The 19,566-nt window shown below is 37.5% G+C and overlaps 1 protein-coding gene across 2 annotated transcripts in view; it reads left to right on the top strand.

Moving 5' to 3' along the window:
• Nucleotides 1–2,909: 2,909 nt before the first annotated feature.
• SOS2 (SOS Ras/Rho guanine nucleotide exchange factor 2) overlaps nucleotides 2,910–19,566 on the top strand; it is a 69,445-nt gene continuing 52,788 nt past the window's right edge. For both annotated transcript variants that reach the window (XM_024732985.1, XM_024733067.1), the window contains exons 1-4: nucleotides 2,910–3,032; nucleotides 5,466–5,597; nucleotides 6,523–6,687; nucleotides 15,183–15,386. In XM_024732985.1, the coding sequence (XP_024588753.1) occupies nucleotides 3,000–3,032; nucleotides 5,466–5,597; nucleotides 6,523–6,687; nucleotides 15,183–15,386 (534 nt within the window). In that variant the 5' untranslated portion in view covers nucleotides 2,910–2,999. The remainder of the gene's footprint in view (nucleotides 3,033–5,465; nucleotides 5,598–6,522; nucleotides 6,688–15,182; nucleotides 15,387–19,566) is intronic.

The following is a 19,566-nucleotide window of genomic DNA, read 5'->3' on the forward strand; positions in this document are numbered from 1 at the left end:
TACAAAAGTTAAGACAGGAAAAATACTGGACAAGATTGGTCTAAAATGTGCAGTCCTACAACAGCTGTGGAAAAAACCTACTCTGAGCAATTTCTCCGTCTCACACGCACTTATTTCCAGGATAGTCCTACCTGGAAGATAGTGCTACTAGTTGTGAGCCTTTCCTGTGGTTCAGTGCGCTGAGGCTTGCACCCTTCACCAGCCTGCCAGGGAGACAGACAGGCACATACATTCCTAGGCCCCCAGCCAGCCTCCTCTCACTAAGTGTCCCTGCGGTGCCTGCAGGGAGCCGGAGGATCTGGCTCCTTGCCTTCAACTGAGAGCCCAGAATCTGAGCCCACAAGATGAATCTGCTGAGGAATATTCAGGATGCTGGACACCAAGCTGAGCGAGAAGAGCTTGGGGAGGAGAGATGTGGCCTGAACAGCCGAGCTGAGGCCTTCAAAGAAGGGCATGGGGGAGGAGGGGGGAAGTATTGCTAGGCATGCATCTCCTTCCCTTCTATTTTGCTAGAAACAGGTAACTTTAGAGTATAGGGGAAGACAGGTAGACATAAGAAAATGGAAATCCAGTTCCTTCTGCTAGAGTTTTCATTTTAAACTGGTTTGGCTTGAGAGAAGTTGAAAGTTCGTGCCTGAGGGCCTTCTTTCTCTCTTCCTTGACTAAGTATGATAGCAGCTATAATCTGTGCAGTTCAGCTCTAAAAAATAGGGCTCTTGGAAAGAGGCTTCCAGGGAGAAGAGAATAGAAGGAGTAGTCTAAGGGTTCTAGGTAAGGGGGAACACAAAGGGTCCCTGAATGCTGAAGTCATCAACACCTGTTCCTTGGAAGGGTCACTTGCACCTACTGGCCCAAGTAACCAGGCTGGCCAGGTGAGGGTGGAACCTGAGTGGTTCTAACAGAAGGTTGCAGCCAATACCAAGGCCAGTCAGTTACTTGGGATAGCTTGGAACTGAAGGCAGGCTTCTAAGACCAGAGATCCTGTTAACATTAGAGAAGATGGTGTGGCGGTGAGATGCCCAGAAGGGCTGGCAATAAAGAGTAGCTGTCACTGTTCAAAACAGTATTTGAAAACTTTAGCTAAGAAAAAGACTCCTTGTCCCTTTAACCCACACCTAAATATCTCAGACCCACCAGAGATCTTAAAATGGACATAGCCATGTGCCAAAATATTAAGATTCCAAACACATGTCTTCTCAGGCTATTCCCTACAGCAGGTTGGGGAGCCCTTCCATCCCTGTAATATCCATTCAGAAATCTGTCAGAAAGCCTCTGACTTCACCTAGGCCAGGGTCTGGAGTCCAGATGGGGGCTGCCCACGAAGAGTGGCTGTGAAGCCTGGGCTAAAAAATAATATTTTGCTTCCCAAGATAGCCAGAGGAGAGGAGGAGATGGAAAAGATGATGTTACTGCCTCTGTGGGCTGGGAGAACTTCACCTGTTGACTGAAAAGGGAGTCAGAGGAATATAATGGGAAAACATGGTCTGAGGAAGACACTAACAAAGGAAAGCTCCTTGAGGCCACATTTATCTGATGAGAAATTTGTCCTCATGTTGTGCCCTGGGAGACTTCAGCCTTTGGAGTCCTTGTAGAAAACAGGCTTCAAGCAGTAGCTGATGATCAAAAAGTCTTCTATTTGGTACCCGGCCCAGATCTGAAGCAAAAGTAGATTTGGGAGGAACATTTGGGGAAGGCCGGATGGATATGTATGTCTCACAATAAGAATTTGGCCCCAATGTCAGGGACTTAACTGTTGCTAGAGATGTACAAAGTAGACCTCACTAAAATGCTCTGCCCTTTGGACCAGGACAAGGGGTGGGGGTGGCTTGCTTTTGAACTGTAGGAAAACAGTTTTGTAATGGAGTCGGCAGGCCAAGTGAAGAGGGTCCTGCGCCTTGCCTACCTGGGAGAGTGGGGTTGGTTGATACCATGCCCAGCCTGCAGAGCAGCATCTGACTCGCTTAGGCGGTATAGCACTGGCGTCACTTTTCAGTGATAGCTACCAGCCCCAACCACCTTTCTCAGAAAATGCCTCTGGAGTGGGATCTCATCACTGGAAAGAGAGGGCAGATTCAAGACCAGTGGCCAAAAGCATCTGAACTTTTTTTCTGTAAACAGAGTGGCATGGCTTTCACCTGAGCCAGAGGGGGATGTATAGGAATGGGAGCAAGAATGGCATTGTTTCTGGGGAAGGGAAAATGCAGCTTGGAGCAGGGCACCTCTGCCCGACCTCTGTGGGGAAGGAGGGACAGGGCAGATTGTGCCTGCAGCTCCACCACTGGCCTACAGGCAGCCGACAGCTTCCTCCACCCCACCCCCAGCATCTGGGCTTCACTGTCACATGTAATCCACTGACGCATGTAGGCAAGCCACTGAGGCACTGCAGTAGCTCTACTCAAAGGGGAGAGAAGCCATTAGGATTATAATTGTCACAGGAAGGGCAAAACCCAAACCATGTACAGGTTATCACGTAAGTTATCACAGATGGCTGCCTCTCCTCTTACCACAGAAATTTAGCAGCCTCACGACTTTTGTGAGAGTGATTGATATCTTCCCTGATTGGGATCTTGGTACATAGTAGGTTTAGTAATTAACTTCAGGGTATCCATGCTTCCTTTGAAATTGTGTAGAATATTTTATGTGCATATGCTTTTTTGGTGGTAAGGATGAGGGGCCAGTGGCTTTCAGCTGATTTTCAGAGTCTAGAAAAGATTAAGAACCACTACTCTGAGTCAAGAAAAGTTTACAGAGACCAACAAATACAGTTTTTCTTCATTTTTTGTTTTATATCTGTATTTGAGTAACCATTCTGGTAAAATACTATAAATTATATATAAGATTCTCTGACTTTTGTTTAATAAATATCATTTTGCCTGTACTTAAATTGAGAACTTTTTTCTTTAAAGGTTCAGGAGCAAGTACATCCCAATCTCTCAGCTAATGAAGAGTCTCTCTATTATATTGAAGAACTGATTTTTCAGCTGCTTAATAAATTATGCATGGCCCAACCAAGGACTGTTCAAGATGTGGAGGTAAAAATTATTTTGTTATTTCAAAAAGTCATTGAACCACTGTACAAATTAATTTTTATATCTAAATCTATATCATTCTAAATTATTATGGAAGGTAAAACCATTGAAATCATAATGGGGGATATATGGTCAGTTCATTCTGAAAGGGAAGTTTTTCAGCAAAAAAAGTGCTAAAACAACTGGATAAATTTATGGTGGGAAAAACCCTTGAAACCTATCTCACACAAAAATTAGTTCAAGATATATCATAGTCTTAAACATAAATGCTGAAACTGTAAAGTTTCTAGAAGAAAATGCGCGAGAATATCTTTATAAGCTGGTGTTAAACAAATGTTTTTTTGCAGAGCACTCAAAACACTGTAAATATCAAAGAATAAAATTGATGTGAAAATACAAAAGGTATAAGTCACAGACTAGGAGGAAATGTTTCAATATGTATTCCTTACAAAGGGATTGTAAGGTAAGGCTTGTATTTGTAAGGCTTGTATCCAGAATATGTTCAAACAAACAAACAAACAAAAACTCCTACAAGTCAGTAATAAAAAGATACCCTGCTCACCCAAGTGGGCAAAAATCTTGAACAGATACTTCATAAAAGAAGATATACTTATGGCCAATAAGCATATGAAAAGGTACTCAAGCTCATAATTCATCAGGGAAATAGAGATTAAAACTATGATGAGATACTATTTCACACCCACTAAAAGGGATAAAATTAAAGACTGATAACATGGAATATTGATGAGATGTAGAGCAACTAGAACTCATTCCTAGTGGGAGTATAAAACGGCAAAAGTATTTTGGAAAATTGTTTTGCAGTTTGTTATAGTTAAATATATATCTAGCCTATGACCCAGCAATTTTACCCCTGGGTATTTAACCCTAGAGAAATGGAAATATATCTTCACAAAGAGACTTATACATGAATATCCAAGCAGTTTTATTCATAATAGGCAAAAATTAGAAACAACTAAAGTTTCCATCTATAAGAGAATGGGAAAACAAATTGTGATAGATTCATAAAATGGAATACTACTTAGTAGTATTGTAAAATGAAAGAATGCGCTATTGATATACGCAGTAACATAGCTACAGTCCACAGATATCATGTAGAGCAAAATGAGACATACCCCAGAGAGTATGTATTATATGATTCCAGTTACATAAAAATCAGAAATAGCTAAAAGTAATGGTGATAGAAATCAGGATGGTGGCTGCCTATGAAGGGTGAGATTAAGATGATAGAAATTTTCTGTAATCTTGATTAGGGTGATGGTTACACAGATGTAAGCATTTTTCAAAACTCATTCAATGGTACACTTAAGATCTGTACATTTTACTGCATATAAATATTACCTCAATAAAGGACTAGTATAGAATAAACATTTTACTCATTGATTAAAAAAATATATATATATACATATATATACCTCTAAAAGATCGTGTGTAATTCAGTGCTGAAATATTTGTTTTGGCTCAGTTACATGGGAGTATTTCTAGATTTTTAGAAATATCCATCAGTATTGCTTTTAAAAGTTACTTTGGCATTATACTCTTTATATCACCTTTCTTTTGAAGATTGTTTCTTTAACAAGGCAACAACTTCCAGTGTAGGGATAATCTTAATTTGGAGTAATAGATCTATTAAGATTTTCAGGGACTCTCGGAATTAAAGCATTTGTTTCCCTGTTCTCTGCTGTAAGAATTGGACATAAGTAAATATATTAAAAGTATACTTTTCAGAAGCTAAATATGTTAGAAGCTGAGAATATAATTTTAAAAATAGGAAATCCTGCTAAATTGGAGTTTCATTCAGTTATCATTACTTCTCATTATTCATGCCAATTACTGGTTACATTTAAGATTAGATGAACAAAATAGTAACGTAAAAGGCTTGGATTGTTTTTGCCAAGAGATATATTTCTTGAAACCATTGTGAGCTCTGCCACACATTTGATCCTTTAAGAGGTACATGATATTTCTTCTTTTAAAATTCTTCTCTATAAAGCTCTGAGATTAGCAGGAGAGAGACTGCATAGTAATTATTAATAATGAGTTAACTTCTGCTAGGTAAACAGTTTTAAACCTAGAAACCTTGACCTTAAAATCACTGATAGAGTATTTTATGTTTGCTTTAATCTCCCCTAATATTATTACTTTTTCCTTTTTCCATTTTATCTTAATTATGCTTACACTTAAAGCTTTCTGTTTAAACTTCACCTTTTTCCTCACCCATGGGAATTATGTGGAAGAATCTTGATAGCATGTTGATCTTTTTTTTTTAAACAAAAAAATTTCATTTATTGCAGGAATCAGAATATGCTATGTTACTATTAACTGCTGGTGTTATGGATGATGATAAAGTTTAATTTTGTATGAATTTTCTGTTTATGAGCACTTCTGTTAACAGTAGTTCTGCTGTGATCTGAACAGGAACGAGTTCAAAAGACCTTTCCTCATCCAATTGATAAATGGGCTATTGCTGATGCACAGTCTGCCATAGAGAAACGAAAACGAAGAAATCCTCTCTTACTGCCTGTGGACAAAATCCATCCTTCATTGAAGGTAGAACAAACAAACAAAAAACAGACACAAAAAAGCATTGGGGAGGTTACTTTTAACAAATAATACTTTATACAGTATTTGTGTATTTATATAGCATGGTCTTATTGTGTATGTGCACTTGAGTGTGTGTACACTTATTTATACACATACATGCATATATATGTTTCTTAATATGTATAAAAAACAAAAAGAAGTATGCTTTGATGAAATCATATTGCTTTTCAAATACTATTAAAGGTTAATGATAAGAAATAATGCATCTTTGTGGCATATTCTAATGATTGCTACCCCTGATTGACTTCCAACTTTTTGTTGATTAATAAAATATATAATGCAAAAGCTCCTGTGAGTTCAGAACTGTTTTTAAATCTGTATTTATCACAAATGTTTTTCTATACATTAGAAAAGTTGTCTAGGGAATATTACTTAGTCTATAGAAAATAATTGGTATACATGGATTTGAATACTATTTGGTAGCAATTTCAAGACTCCCCCTCCCCCCACCCAACACACACACATACACACATCCTCCCCTTAGTAGAAACCATTGTAATTTGGGGATATTAATTAAAGCAGGATCCTTGAAGATAGCAGATACTTGTCAGATGGGTTTCAGATAATGTATCAAGAGGTTTTCAGGGAAGTCCAGTCCAAGATTTCTGTCTTAGAATCAATCATCTCTCCTTGTTTGATACTAAAGGCAGATTTGTTAGATTACATGTCTCTTAAAAAAAGAGAGAGAGAAAAAGAAACCCTGATACTGAGCCAACAGCTCATTATATATCCTGTGGTACCTTTGAGTTTAGATATTTGGTTTATAGAAAGTTCTTTATAAGCAAGAATGTTAAATAAAATTTTTAAGTGCTTAACTGCTACTTGACAGTGCTGCCATTTTTTGGAATTAAATTGTTTATTTTTTCCACAGGAAGTTTTAGGGTACAAAGTGGACTACCATGTGTCCCTATATATTGTGGCTGTACTAGAGTATATCTCAGCTGATATTTTGAAATTGGCTGGTAATTATGTTTTTAATATCCGACATTATGAAATATCCCAACAGGACATTAAAGTGTCAATGTGTGCAGATAAGGTAAGTGTTAAAAGGTATTTAAACTTAACCTGAATGACAGAGACTATATGTCACTTATACCTCTGTTTTATATATATATATATATATATTTTTTTTTTTTTTTTTTTTTTTGAGTTTTTTAATACATGATTATATTAGTGATTTTTATAGTTACTGGTGTTGGAAGACAGAAAAATGGTGGCTTTACAGACTAACAATGATATTTTCAGGTTTTTTAGCATGTGACAGGATGAGAATCTCTTTTTTTCCAGCACGAATTTTTTACCTACAGGAAAAAGCATCCAAAGCCTCAAACCAGTTTAAGAAAAGTAGTTTGAGTTTTGTATTTTAAGAAGGAGAATAAATACAGAATATTCAGATACATTTAAGAAGTAATTTTGAAAAACATGCTTTGATTTCACAGCATGGGTCATTGGGGCACAGGTAGAGAGAAGACTTTGCCATGCCAGAGTTACTTCCTTTTGATAATTTTTTGTTACTTATCTTCTTTCTTCCTGGCTGTAAGCTACTGAGGAAAGAAATTGAGTCATTTCTTTATTTTCCTCTCTCCTCCTTTTCTTCCCTTCCCACTTTCCCTCCTTTTTTTCTTACTTTTTAAATCAACATTTTTGAGTACCTCTTATGTGTGTCACTGTCCTGAGCATTGAAAATACAACAGTGAACAAATCAGCAATCCCTGTGTTAGAAGGAGTTTATTTTAGTGGGAAATAAAAGTATTATAACCAAATAATGGCAGCACAATGTAATTAAAACTATTATACAAATAAATCAAAGGTGGTGGAGAAAGTGAGTAACTGTGGCATAGGGGGGACCAGGAACATTTCATAGAGAAGATACCTGAACTAGACCTCTAAGGGTGAATTACCCCAGGACCTGGCACATGCCAGTGGTTCTCCACTTTGCACATCAGAATTACCAGAAAGCTTGTAGAGAATACTGATACTCACCCCCAGAGCTGATTTACTTGGCCTGGGATGGGCTTCTAAGCCTCAGAATTCTCAAAATTTTTGAAACTATCACAGGTGATTCTGATGTGCAGTTATGATTGAGAGTGATTGTACTATGCTGTAGTCCCAAAAATGATTTTTCACTTAAATTTCGTAGTAGAAATTCCTTGTTATTTCTATTTTGACTTCTGAAAAAATGAAAAAAGTGATTACATGGTTTTGTTAACTTTGTTTCTAGCTCAAACTTTTAGAAAAGTTGTATGTTCAATAAAAATACTCCCCTGTACCCTAAACCCCTTGAGAGTAGGTTGCCAACATAGTTTAGTGTGTCCTACAAACAAAAACATTTTCCTGCATAACCACGGTATGACAATCAAAATCCAGGAAATGAATGTGGATACATTATATTATGTAATCCTTAGACCCCGTTCAAGTTTTGCCACTTGTCCCGGTGATGTCCTTTAGAGCAAAATGATCCAGTTCAGAATCATGTGCTGTGTCTAGTAGTCATGCATCTTTTTTCTCCTTGTTCATTCTGGAACAGTTCTTCATTCTTCCTTAACTTTTATGACAGTGACGTTTTTAAGGATTATACCTGTTAATGTTTAAAATGCCCCTTCCTTTAATTTTTCTGATGTTTTCTCTTGATAAGATTTAGGTTATGGATCTGTGGCAGGAATATCATAGGAGTTCTTCTCATTGCATTTTCTTACATGACATACAATTTCACTGTATCCCATTACTAGTGATAGTCACTTTGATCACTTGATTAAGGGTTCATCCTCTAGGCTTCTCTACTTTAAAGGACTCCTTTCCCTTTTGTAATTAATAAATATTTTGTGGAATATTTTAAGGCTATGTAAATATCTTGTTCCTCATCACAAAAATAAATTTATTTATTTTGTTTATTTTAATATGGACTCATTGATTCTTATTCAGTGGAACATAACCTGTCACTTCATTATTTAATATTCAGATTGTCTCAGATTTGGCCAATGGGAACTCCTTCAGTTTGGCTTCTCTGTCCCTATCATTCTTTGAACACGTTCTTTTGACACAAGATGCTCCAGGTTCAACTTGTTCTTTACCTGCTGCTCAAGCCTGGAATTAGTTGGTTTCTAAAAAATCCTGGTTCCTTTTAGTGAGAATGGTATTTAGAAACCAAGATCTTTGTGCTAGATGAGCTCATTGATATTGGAGTGTCACTGCTCTGGTCTCTTAGAGGGCAGAATTAGGGAGTGTGTGTGTGTGTGTGTTTGTGTGTATATACATATATACATACACATCTATATTTCTCATCTGTCTTTATATAAGTTCACAGATCTCTTCAATCCACATTCAACACCACTGGATTCATTTTAGCCTCCCCTTTTTACACTTGTAACTCCCTTATCTGATAGTGAGATAACCTGGCTCCTGTTTTTCTTAATATATTTATTTATTTGATCAATCCTTCTGTATGTGACCAGTCTCCCAGCAGGCCTCTCTCCCCCCGCTGGTGTAGGCACCGTATTTTGGCATAGAAACCCTTCTTCTCTGTATACATTCTCCATACTCCACTCAAGTTCTGACAATCCCATGTTGCACCACTGCTGCTGCTGGTCCACCTTCCCCTGCAAATACCCTTCTTATCCACTAGGGCTCCAGCACCGTGAATCAAGCTGTCCTATCATATGGATAGTCTCTTTACTCCGAATGATCTCTAACGTCTTGTGCCAGGTTGTGAGCCCCCGCCCCCAGTAAACACCCTCCCTACTCCTCTCAGGAGCTAGCACGCTGAGGCAGGCCCCCTCAGCTTTTCCTCACACCCTCGTGTAGGGATTCCTACCTTATTTGCCCTATTCCTCCCCTCCCCCTGCCCTCAAACAGTGGCCTTGGACAGGATTATTGAGGGACTGTGGGAAGGAGAGACTTTATTCCGTATCTGAGTCAGTTACCTTTTCCATGACTCTTTTTAAAGGTGAAAGCAGTTAAATTCTAAACAATTACACAGTCTCAGAATTACAAGAGACCAATCCACACAGGTTTATCACAGGATATTGAATATATCAATAGTTCCCTGTGCTATACAGTATGACCTTGTTGTTTATCCATACTATGTACAATAGTTTGCATCTGAATTTCCTATTAACTTTAATTCACTAATTCTAATCTCTCTTCTGGACTACATTAGATAAGACCAAACTGTTTTTCAGAATAAGTCATTCTGTTATTTAAAGCTTTTTTCCATGTACTAAATTTTTACCTTTTGAGACTTTGAAATCCAATCTTTTTGTGACATGATTTTCAGATCTCATTATTGCGTTGCTCTTACACTGATTTCTAAAACTAAAGACAACAGTCTAGATTTGGTCTGACCAACACAGAGTACAATGAAAGGCTCACCTCCTTTATTCTATATGCTGTTCTTTTATAATTTTAGCATTAACTTTTTTGGGCACACGTATCACTCTGTTTGCTTAATGAATTTGCAGATGTTTCAGCTCCCTGGGACTTTCCACATGAGATACTCTTATATCTTTGATTTCTTACAGCTTGTGCTGTTGATATTTTTTTCATCTAAATTTGAACTCAAGTTTTTCTCTATAAAACTTCGTAATGTTACTGAGACTATGCTCTAGCATATCAAGATATTATAAAAATTGAATTTTGTCACTCATCATTGTAGATATCATACCAGCTTTTTGTAATATATGCCAGTCTGAGAAACTTAGTTTGTTTTAGTTGGAATTATTTGTTAAAAATATTGGGAAAGTTTAAGAGATGAGACTTCTCACATATGTTATTAGAGGCATCCTTCCAGGTTAATAAATGACCACTTTTTTTCACTATGGCCTTTTCGTCAGCTACTGTTTTACCTCTTTGTCTAATTCAGGGCTCAGCAAACTTTACCTGTAAAGGACCAGATGGGTGGCTGAATATTTTAGGCTTTGTAGGCTATACGTCTTTCTTACAACTACTCATCTTTGCCTTTGTAGCAGAAAGGAAGCCATAAACCAATGAGTGTGGGCTGTGTTCTAGTAAAACTTTATTTACATAAAGGGCAGTAGGCTCACTGTGGCCTATGGGCTGTAGTTTGCCCATCCTTTTCTTTTCTTTCTTTTTCTTTAACATTTATTTATCTATTTGGCTGAGCCAGGTCTTACTTGCAGCACGCCGGGTCTTTGTTGCCGCCTGAGGGCTCTTAGTTGCGGCATGCTGGATCTAGTTCCCTGACCAGGGATTGAACCCCGGCCGCCTGCATTGGGAGTGCAGAGTCTTAACCACTGGATCACCAGGGAAGTCCCCTGCCCATCTTTTTCTACTGTGATTCCAAGTTTGTCATGAGAGACTGTCCTAGGTTTAGCTAAGATACAGATGACTTTATTTGTGGGACTAGTCATGTGAATGGATTAATGAGATTAGTGTGACATGGTGTGATCTTAGTAAATCTAAACTGATTTCCTGTGATCACTATTTCAAGAGCTCACAAACCATCTGTTTAATAAACTATTCAAATAAATGCTTTCTAGGATTCTGTGTAATTTCCTAGACAAGGTCGTATAATTTGATAGAGAACTTGACAACCAACCTTTTTTCTACACTTAAAAATAAAAGCAGCATTTGACTATATGATGTATTCTGGCACATCAAAGATTGCTGAGAATAGTTAGATGGTCATAGGAAGGAATTTTAGAGCTCAACCCCTAATATACTTGTAACTATTAAGGAAAATAATATTCAGACTGGAAAAATAGAACATACATGCTTAAGACGAAAATTCATGTTTAAGAAAGGCAAGAGAGAGTAAGAGAGCACAGAGCTGCTCTGTAGAAGGTTATTTCTGTGAGCCCAGATGTTATAGAAGTTGAGTACTTCTGTATTTTTTCTTTTGTTGTAATATTACTCCATCTGTTCCAAGAACCAATTCTCCTTTATTATTCTTATTTGGAACATGACCAAAAAAATGCTTTTATTGTCCTAACGTTTATTCTCATCTTTAACTCACTTGGGCTTTAGCCTTTCATTACAAGTCTAACAGTTTACAACATAAAATGCATATGTGCTCTTTTTTAAAAAAATATTTATTTATTTATTTATGGCTGCGTTGGGTCTTCATTGCTGCGTGCGGGCTTTCTCTAGTTGCGGCGAGCAGGGGCTACTCTTTGTTGTGGTGCACGGGCTTCTCATTGCGGTGGCTTTTCTTGTTGCACAGCGTGGGCTCTAGACACGCAGCCTTCAGTAGTTGTGGCGTGCAGGCTCAGTAGCTGTGGCGCACTGGCTTAGTTGCTCCGCGGCACGTGGGGTCTTCCCAGACCAGAGCTCGAACCCGTGTCTCCTGCATTGGCAGACAGATTCTTAATCACTACGCCACCAGGGAAGCCCTACATATATGCTCTTTAAGTAAGTATCTTTTGTGCATTTACTGTGTATCAAATGCTATGGATTTTAAGATGAAATCATGGCTCTTATCCTTAGAAATGTCAATATAAATTAGGTGCTTATATAGAAAAGAGAGAGAATTGCTAATGGAGGACTGAAGCCAATGGAAAAGATTTTGATAGAGTTCAGGGAGAGTTGGGAAAAGCTATACAAAGACAATTATATTTTAGCTAGGTGATGAAAATGGCTAGGGATTTATCAGATGAATAAATGTGAGGGTTGGAAGGAAAGAGAAGTAGGAGCAGACATTCTAGACAGGAGAATAGAAGGAACTGATGAGATTTAAGAGCTGTTTCTGAGTTGGAGTTAACAGGATTTGGGGACTGATTTGGTGTGGAAGTTGGAGACGTGTTATGTCTAGGGTAGTGACAAGTTTTCTAGCTATGACAGCCAAGGAGATGATGCTGTGATTAGTGATTCTGAAGTAGAGTGTACATGTATAGGTTTGTCAGACAGAGATATCTAGCAAGCTTCTGGTAACACTTGCCTAGGGTCCAAAGAGATGCTGAGATAAATGTTTAGGGAGTTATTATCTAGTAACTGAAAATCGTTTAAGAAGATGAGCTCACTCAGGAGGAAGTGTAGTAGATGTTTCAGATTGGTGGCCTGATAGTGAATAAGGACTCCAGGTTTATTTCTTAAAATTTTGAATTATTTGCAGTCTGTTTATATTTACAAATATGAAAATTCTTCATAAAAATCTATATTCCAGACTCTTCTTGAGAAAAGAAAATGAAAAGGCCTGACAGAATAGTTGGCATTGAACAGTGCCTTTCTTCTTTAGGTGCACGCACCTTCTAGTTTGCCACATTCCCCATCACCTCTTCTTATGTATTAACATGATATTATCTACCTGACTCCTATAGCATTTACATTCGAGATTTTGGGTGTTGTGTGACCAAAACAGTTCCAAAGATGGAACCCTGCAGTGGATGTTGGAAAAGGTGAGTAGTAGAGAAGGAGGCCTCACTGACAGAATGGTGTATGAGAAGCCAAGGGAAGAGAAAGTTTTAAGAAGTTCTGGTTAGCTGTGTTAATAACTAGAGAAAACAAAAAGATATTCAAAGGTCATTAGTGAGAGCAGTTTCAATAGAGTAGTGAGCTTGAGAAGTAAGAAATTAGAGCAAGTACAGACTGCTTTAAAAGTATCTCTGGTGGGGAAGAGAAGACTGTTCTGTGTCATACCTTCTGTTCTTTTGCGTGTCTGCTTAAAATCAGATTTCATTAGCTAATTCTCTGTGCAGCCCCAATGGTTTCTTCAAAGGTCTAATGTGGCTGGGAATCAGAGGTAATGATGGCAGGAGGGTAAGTTTCGTGGAGGGGGGGCAATGAGGAGAAGATGGATTTTAAAGTATCATAGGAGATGAGGCTAGGGAAGTGGGCTGGGATTAGATTGTGAATGGCCTTTATCTTCATGAAATTAGAATTGTGTGCTGAAAGCAATGAAATCCAGTATTGTTTTTAGGTAGGGTATGACACAAATTTGGTTTTAGGAACATAATTTTGAAACTGGGGCTGGGAAGAAACCAGTGGCAGGGAGATCATATTGCAAGACCTTTCAATAGATGTGATTGCTTAATAGTCTGATTTGAAGCATGGAGGGGAATGGAGAGAATTGACCAGATTTAAGAAATATTTTTCAGTTAGATTTAAAAGAAGATCAGGAGGGCAGGGTTCATGTTTATTTTGCATATTGCTGTGTCTTACTAACATCTGGCACAATTTCTGGTGATCAATAGATGTTTTTGAGAATGAATGAATGAATATCTCATGTTGTATTGTTAGAATTTCCTCTCATCCCCTTGAAATGGTTTTACTTTCTGGAGCTTCCTTTTTGGGATTGTGCCTTTTTTTCCCCCTAAACTCTAAGAAAGTAGTTTTCAGTCAGTCTGGAGTATATAATTAAGTAGGTCCAATTTTTCTCTTCTTTTAAAACTATTTTTAATTCTAAGAAGTATGGTCACCTTTTTCCTATTGCTTTTGATATACAGCTAGTTCTTGCCTGTTGGTTGACTTAAAAACACAGTAGCAATCTTCACTATTTTCTGAAAGGGGAAATTGTCACTATAGCAATTTAAGCATCTGTGGGGTGCTTGATTTTTTTTTTAAGATTTATATATTATTTATTTATTTTTGGCTGCGTTGGGTCTTAGTTGTGGCACATGGGATTTTCATTGAGGCATGTGGAATCTTTCGTTGTGGTGTGCAGATTTTCTCTCTCTAGTTGTGACGCGCAGACTCTGTAGCTATGGTGCGTGGGTTCCAGAGCACGTGGGCTCTAGTTGAGGCGGGCAAGCTCAGCAGTTGTGGCACACGGGCTTAGTAGCCCCGCGGCATGTGGGGTTTTAGTTCCCTGACCAGGGATGGAACCTGCATCCCCTGCATTGTAAGGCGAATTCTTTACCACTGGACCACCAGGGGAAGTTCCAGGAGATGCTTGATTTTAACAAATGAACTTAATAGCAGTTGTTGATGTAGTGAATATGCATCAGAAAAGCATCACGCTGTTAATACATTTTGCGTATCATTTCACTTTTCTCCTTTAAACTCTACTCAAGTGCACATAAGCATCCTTACAGTAGGACAAAAAGCTACCATTTTGGATGCCTGCTGTTTGCCAGACCTAACAGTATGCGTTTTATGTCCATTACTTCATTGAATTCTTTCATCAGTTACATTTTACAGATAAGGGATCTGACTTTCAAAAGAATAAATAACTTGTCTGTAATCACAGGTAAGTGGTAGAACTGGAATTTTGGTTCAGATTGTTGTTCTCCAAATGTGTGCTCTTTTTGCTATTATATATTTTATGTTTATGTGTGCGTATGTACCTGTATTTATATACACACAGACATACATGTATATATGTACATATATGTATATATATATTTCATTATTAGATTTATCTTATTTTCATAAATATTTATTTCTCCATATCCAGTTTCGTTTGAACGTTATCTCACTTCAACTTTTCATATTTCTCTTATTTTGGATTTTCTCTTACAATTTTAGCCTGTAATACACACAACTCTCATTGTTTAATAATGTTTTAATTCCAAGTACTTTGAGATGGTCTTATAACAGTAAGGAAAGTAAGTTTATCCATTACTGATTTATATTTCTTAGGTTTTGATGGACATGTTTGATCAGGATGACATAGGCTTGGTTTCTCTTTGTGAAGATGAACCTGGTTCTTCAGGTGAATTAAACTACTATGACCTTGTCAGAACTGAAATTGCAGAAGAAAGACAGTATCTACGGGAACTAAATATGATCATAAAAGTGTTTCGAGAAGCTTTTCTTTCTGACAGAGACCTGTTTAAACCTTCTGTAAGTACCTTTTTGGGTTTGAAATTCTGTCTACCCCAAAAAGTCATATAGTAGCTTAAAATCATAAATAGTAACTTCATATACTTTATGAGTATGTAGAAAAAATATTGTTTTATATAGTATTGTGGGGTTGTTTAGCTTTGTCTATTTTTCATTTTTTTCAGATTTTTTGTTGAAGTATAGTTGATATACAATATTATATGAATTAAAGGTGTACAACATAGTGATTCACAAGTTTTAAAGGTTATACTCCATTTATAGTTATTATAAGATATTGGCTATATTCCCCAGGTTGTACAATATGGTAAGTCCCCTACATACATACCTTCAAGTTGCAAACGTTCAAAGATGCAAACATGCCCCTGTATGCCAGCTGTTGTACTGTACTACTGTACTTTTCAAGGTACTGTACTGTAAGATTAAAAATGTTTTCTTTATATTTTGTGTTTGTTTTTTATGTATTATTTGTGTGAAAAGTATTATAAACCTATTACAGTCCTGTACTGTATAGCCGATTGTGTTAGTTGGGTACCTAGGCTGACTTTGTTGGACTTATGAACAAATTGGACTTACGAACCTGCTCTCGGAACGGAACTTGTTCGTATGTAGGGGAATTGCTGTACATCCTTGTAGCCTATCTTACACCCAGTAATTTTTACCTCCCATTCCCTCACCCTATATTGCCACCGACACCCTCTGGTAACCACTAGTTTGTTCTCTTTATCTGTGAGTCTGCTTCTTTTTTGTTATATTCACTAGTTTTTTGTATTTTTTAGATTCCACATATACTTGATATTTGTCTTTCTCTGTCTGACTTAATTCATTTAGCCCTCCAAGTCCAGCCATGTTGCTGCAAATGGCAATATTTCATTTTTTTTCTTATGGCTGAGCAGTATTCCATTGTGTATATATACCACATCTTCTTTATCCATTCATCTGTTGAGGGACACTTACGTTGCTTCCATATCTTGGCAGTTGTAAATAATGCTGCTATGAACATTGGGGATATTGTGTGTTTTTTAATATGTGAATTGTTATACTAATATATAATAAGTGCAGTGACAATGAAAATTAGACACAAAATTAGGGGGATTACACTGGAATAAAATCTTTTTCGGGCTTCCCTGGTGGCTCAGTGGTTAAGAATCCACCTGCCAGTGCAAGGGACACGGGTTCGAGCCCTGGTCTAGGAAGATCCCACATGCCGCGGAGCAACTAAGCCCGTGCGCCACAACTACTGAGCCTGCACTCTAGAGCCTGCAAGCCACAACTAGTGAGCCCACGCACCCTAGAGCCCATGCTCCGCAACAAGAAAAGCCACCGCAACGAAGAACAGCCCCCGCTTGCTGCAACTAGAGAAAACCCGCACGCAGCAATGAAGACCCAACACAGCCAAAAATAAAAAATTTAAAAAATAAAAGATCTTTTTCTGCTGTGCAGTATTTGAGATTTATAGTTATTCATTTGAAGATGGTGAAAGAAATGTATGGTCTAGAAAAGAAAGACTTATGCTTTTTCCTGTCTTTTGGTAAGCACTTTAGGGTGTAGTTTAAAGTTTTACTAGTGGAACTTTTGAAGAATAAAAGTTTATACAGAATGTCAAATAAGCAAAGGCAGAGCTCCACTGTTGGAAGACAGCGTAGGAATGGGGTGAGCAGGATGGGGATCCAGGGAGACTTGTCCATGTTTTTCCTACCTCTCTAGGGTCTGAAGTCCACTCTAAGGAATCTAGCTAGACAAATACTGTTTTGTGGGGGGGGTGGGGGGTTAAATTTAGATTTATTTTTCTTTCCTTCATTTCTCATGTGATCTGTTTTTTCTTAGATGTCTGAATGTCTTTCACTTTATTTTTTTAATGACTTTAAAAATTTTTATTTATATTTTTTATTTTTGGCTGCATTGGGTCTTCGTTGCCGCGTGCAGGCTTTCTCTAGTTGCGGCAAGTGGAGGCTACTCTTTGTTGTGGTGCACAGGCTTCTCACTGCGGTGGCTCCTCTTGTTGAGGAGCACAGGCTCTAGGTGCACGGGCTTCAGTAGTTGTGGCGCACGGGCTTAGTTGCTCCACAGCATGTGGGATCTTCCCAGACCAGGGCTTAAACCCGTGTCCCCTGCATTGGCAGGCGGATTCTTAACCTCTGTGCCACCAGGGAAGTCCCTGAGTGTCTTTCACTTTAAATATTTGGCTTTTCTCTTACTTCCTGACTTCCTCCACCAAATAACTATTACATGAGTTAATAGAAGTGATGCTCAGACACAGCTGGCTGAGTGCTTAAGATTAGGAACTGATTTAGCTTTTTTTTCTTTTTAAAATATTTATTTATTTATTTGGTTGCACCGGGTCTTTGTTGTGGCATGTGGGATCTTTTAGTTTCAGCATGTGAGATCTTTAGTTGTGGCATGTGAACTCTTAGTTGTGGCACATGGGATTTAGTTCCCTGACCAGGGATTGAACCCGGCCCCCTGCACTGGGAGCACAGAGTCTTAGCCACTGGACTGCCAGGGAAGTCCCTGATTTAGCTTTTTCATTCTTAAGGTGTTTTTAATTGGCTTTTATCCTTTTTTAAAAAATGCATATTTAGTTTAACATTTGATAATAACTCCTACTGGACACACTGCCTTAAGTAGTCAACATTTTATGTTTTTTAAAGTACTCTTCTATTTTGTGTGACCCTTAACAATTCTCTGAGATAGGTAGGACAGGTATTATCATTTCTACCTTACCGGTGAGGAAATTGACATAAAATATTTATGATAAGTTATGGAGGTTGAACTTGAATTTTGGTTCTTTTATACCACAGTATAATTGGGTTTTGTCTATAGTGGTGTGAAAAATTAAAAGCTTAACAAATGCTGTTAACTAATAACAATTGCTGCTAGCTAATATTATCCTCGTTGCCGTTTCTGTGTCCCGTCAGTTTTCATGCCTCAGGAATTAATTTTTATGGGTCTCTTTTCACTGAATTTGTGCTGATTTGATAGAAAATTTTTATTATAATACTGAAGGGTCAAGAGAAAGAGAGAATCCCTTTTCTCTATCTCTATATCTACTATATTTTTTCAGCATAGATGAGGCTATAAACTTTTGAAATAAAGGCCATCTAAGGTCAGAGCATAGAACTCAGTAAATATTTGATAAAAGAATGAATGACTCTTGATTTTAATTTACTCCTTTGGGCCCTACTCCTATGTTTTCAGAAAGCTCACATTTGTGGAAGGCCTAATATATGCCAGGAGCATTTTATAGAAATCATCTCATTTAATCCTCTTAAGAGCTTTATGGGTAGGTATTAATGTACCAGCTGTGTGACCCTGGGCAAATTACTTAACTGCTCTGTGCCTGTTTCCTCATTTGTAAAATGAGGATGATGATAGTATCTATCTAATAAGGCTGTTTTGAAATTACATGTCAAGTAATCAATACTTACAGTAGTGCCTGGAACATAATAACAAGAAATGTAAACTGTTATAATTGTCATTATTGTCCTAATCCAGGGTCACTCATCTAGCAAGTAGTGGGGCCAGAATCCAAACTCAGGTCTGTCAGTTTCCTTAATCTGTTATGCTTTCATTACAAGGTGCAGAGTGAATAAAAATAGTTGGCCATAACCTGGATAATCAGTCTTATGGTCTTTTTGTTTCCAGAGGACTTAACATGTTTTAACCCGGATAAAAGTCACACCTGAGAGCTTGAATGAAATCTTTAATTCCTCCTCAAATTCAAGAGACACGCCACATATTGTGAAACCAGTTTGTGTCTGGATTAGGAGTCAGATCTTCATTTTGATCCCAGCTTTTGTCATTAACCAGCTCTGTGAGACCTTGATCAAGACTTTTAGCACTTAGCCAATTTTAAAATACTCAAATGCCAAAATTCTTTATGTAAAGAGTTGCTTAAGTCATCCACCATATGAGATTTACAGTAAATTTACTGGAAAATATAGATTCTGTATAGTTTTGTTCAATAATTCTAAATCTAATCCAAGAGGTTTTTAAATTTCTCTTCTTTATTCATGATTGACTTTTGCTATAATTTGGAATATATTCAATATTTTATGTCTTGAAATATACTGGTATGTGATTGGGTGAAAATAATATCCTTAACACGTACATTACTTATATTTAGAAATTCTTAAATGAAATTCTGAAACTGACATGCCTTACTTAACCTTCCTTTTTTTTT

Source organism: Neophocaena asiaeorientalis, unplaced genomic scaffold, assembly GCF_003031525.2.
Source record: "Neophocaena asiaeorientalis asiaeorientalis breed wild unplaced genomic scaffold, Neophocaena_asiaeorientalis_V1.1 scaffold233, whole genome shotgun sequence".
NCBI lineage: Eukaryota > Metazoa > Chordata > Mammalia > Artiodactyla > Phocoenidae > Neophocaena > Neophocaena asiaeorientalis.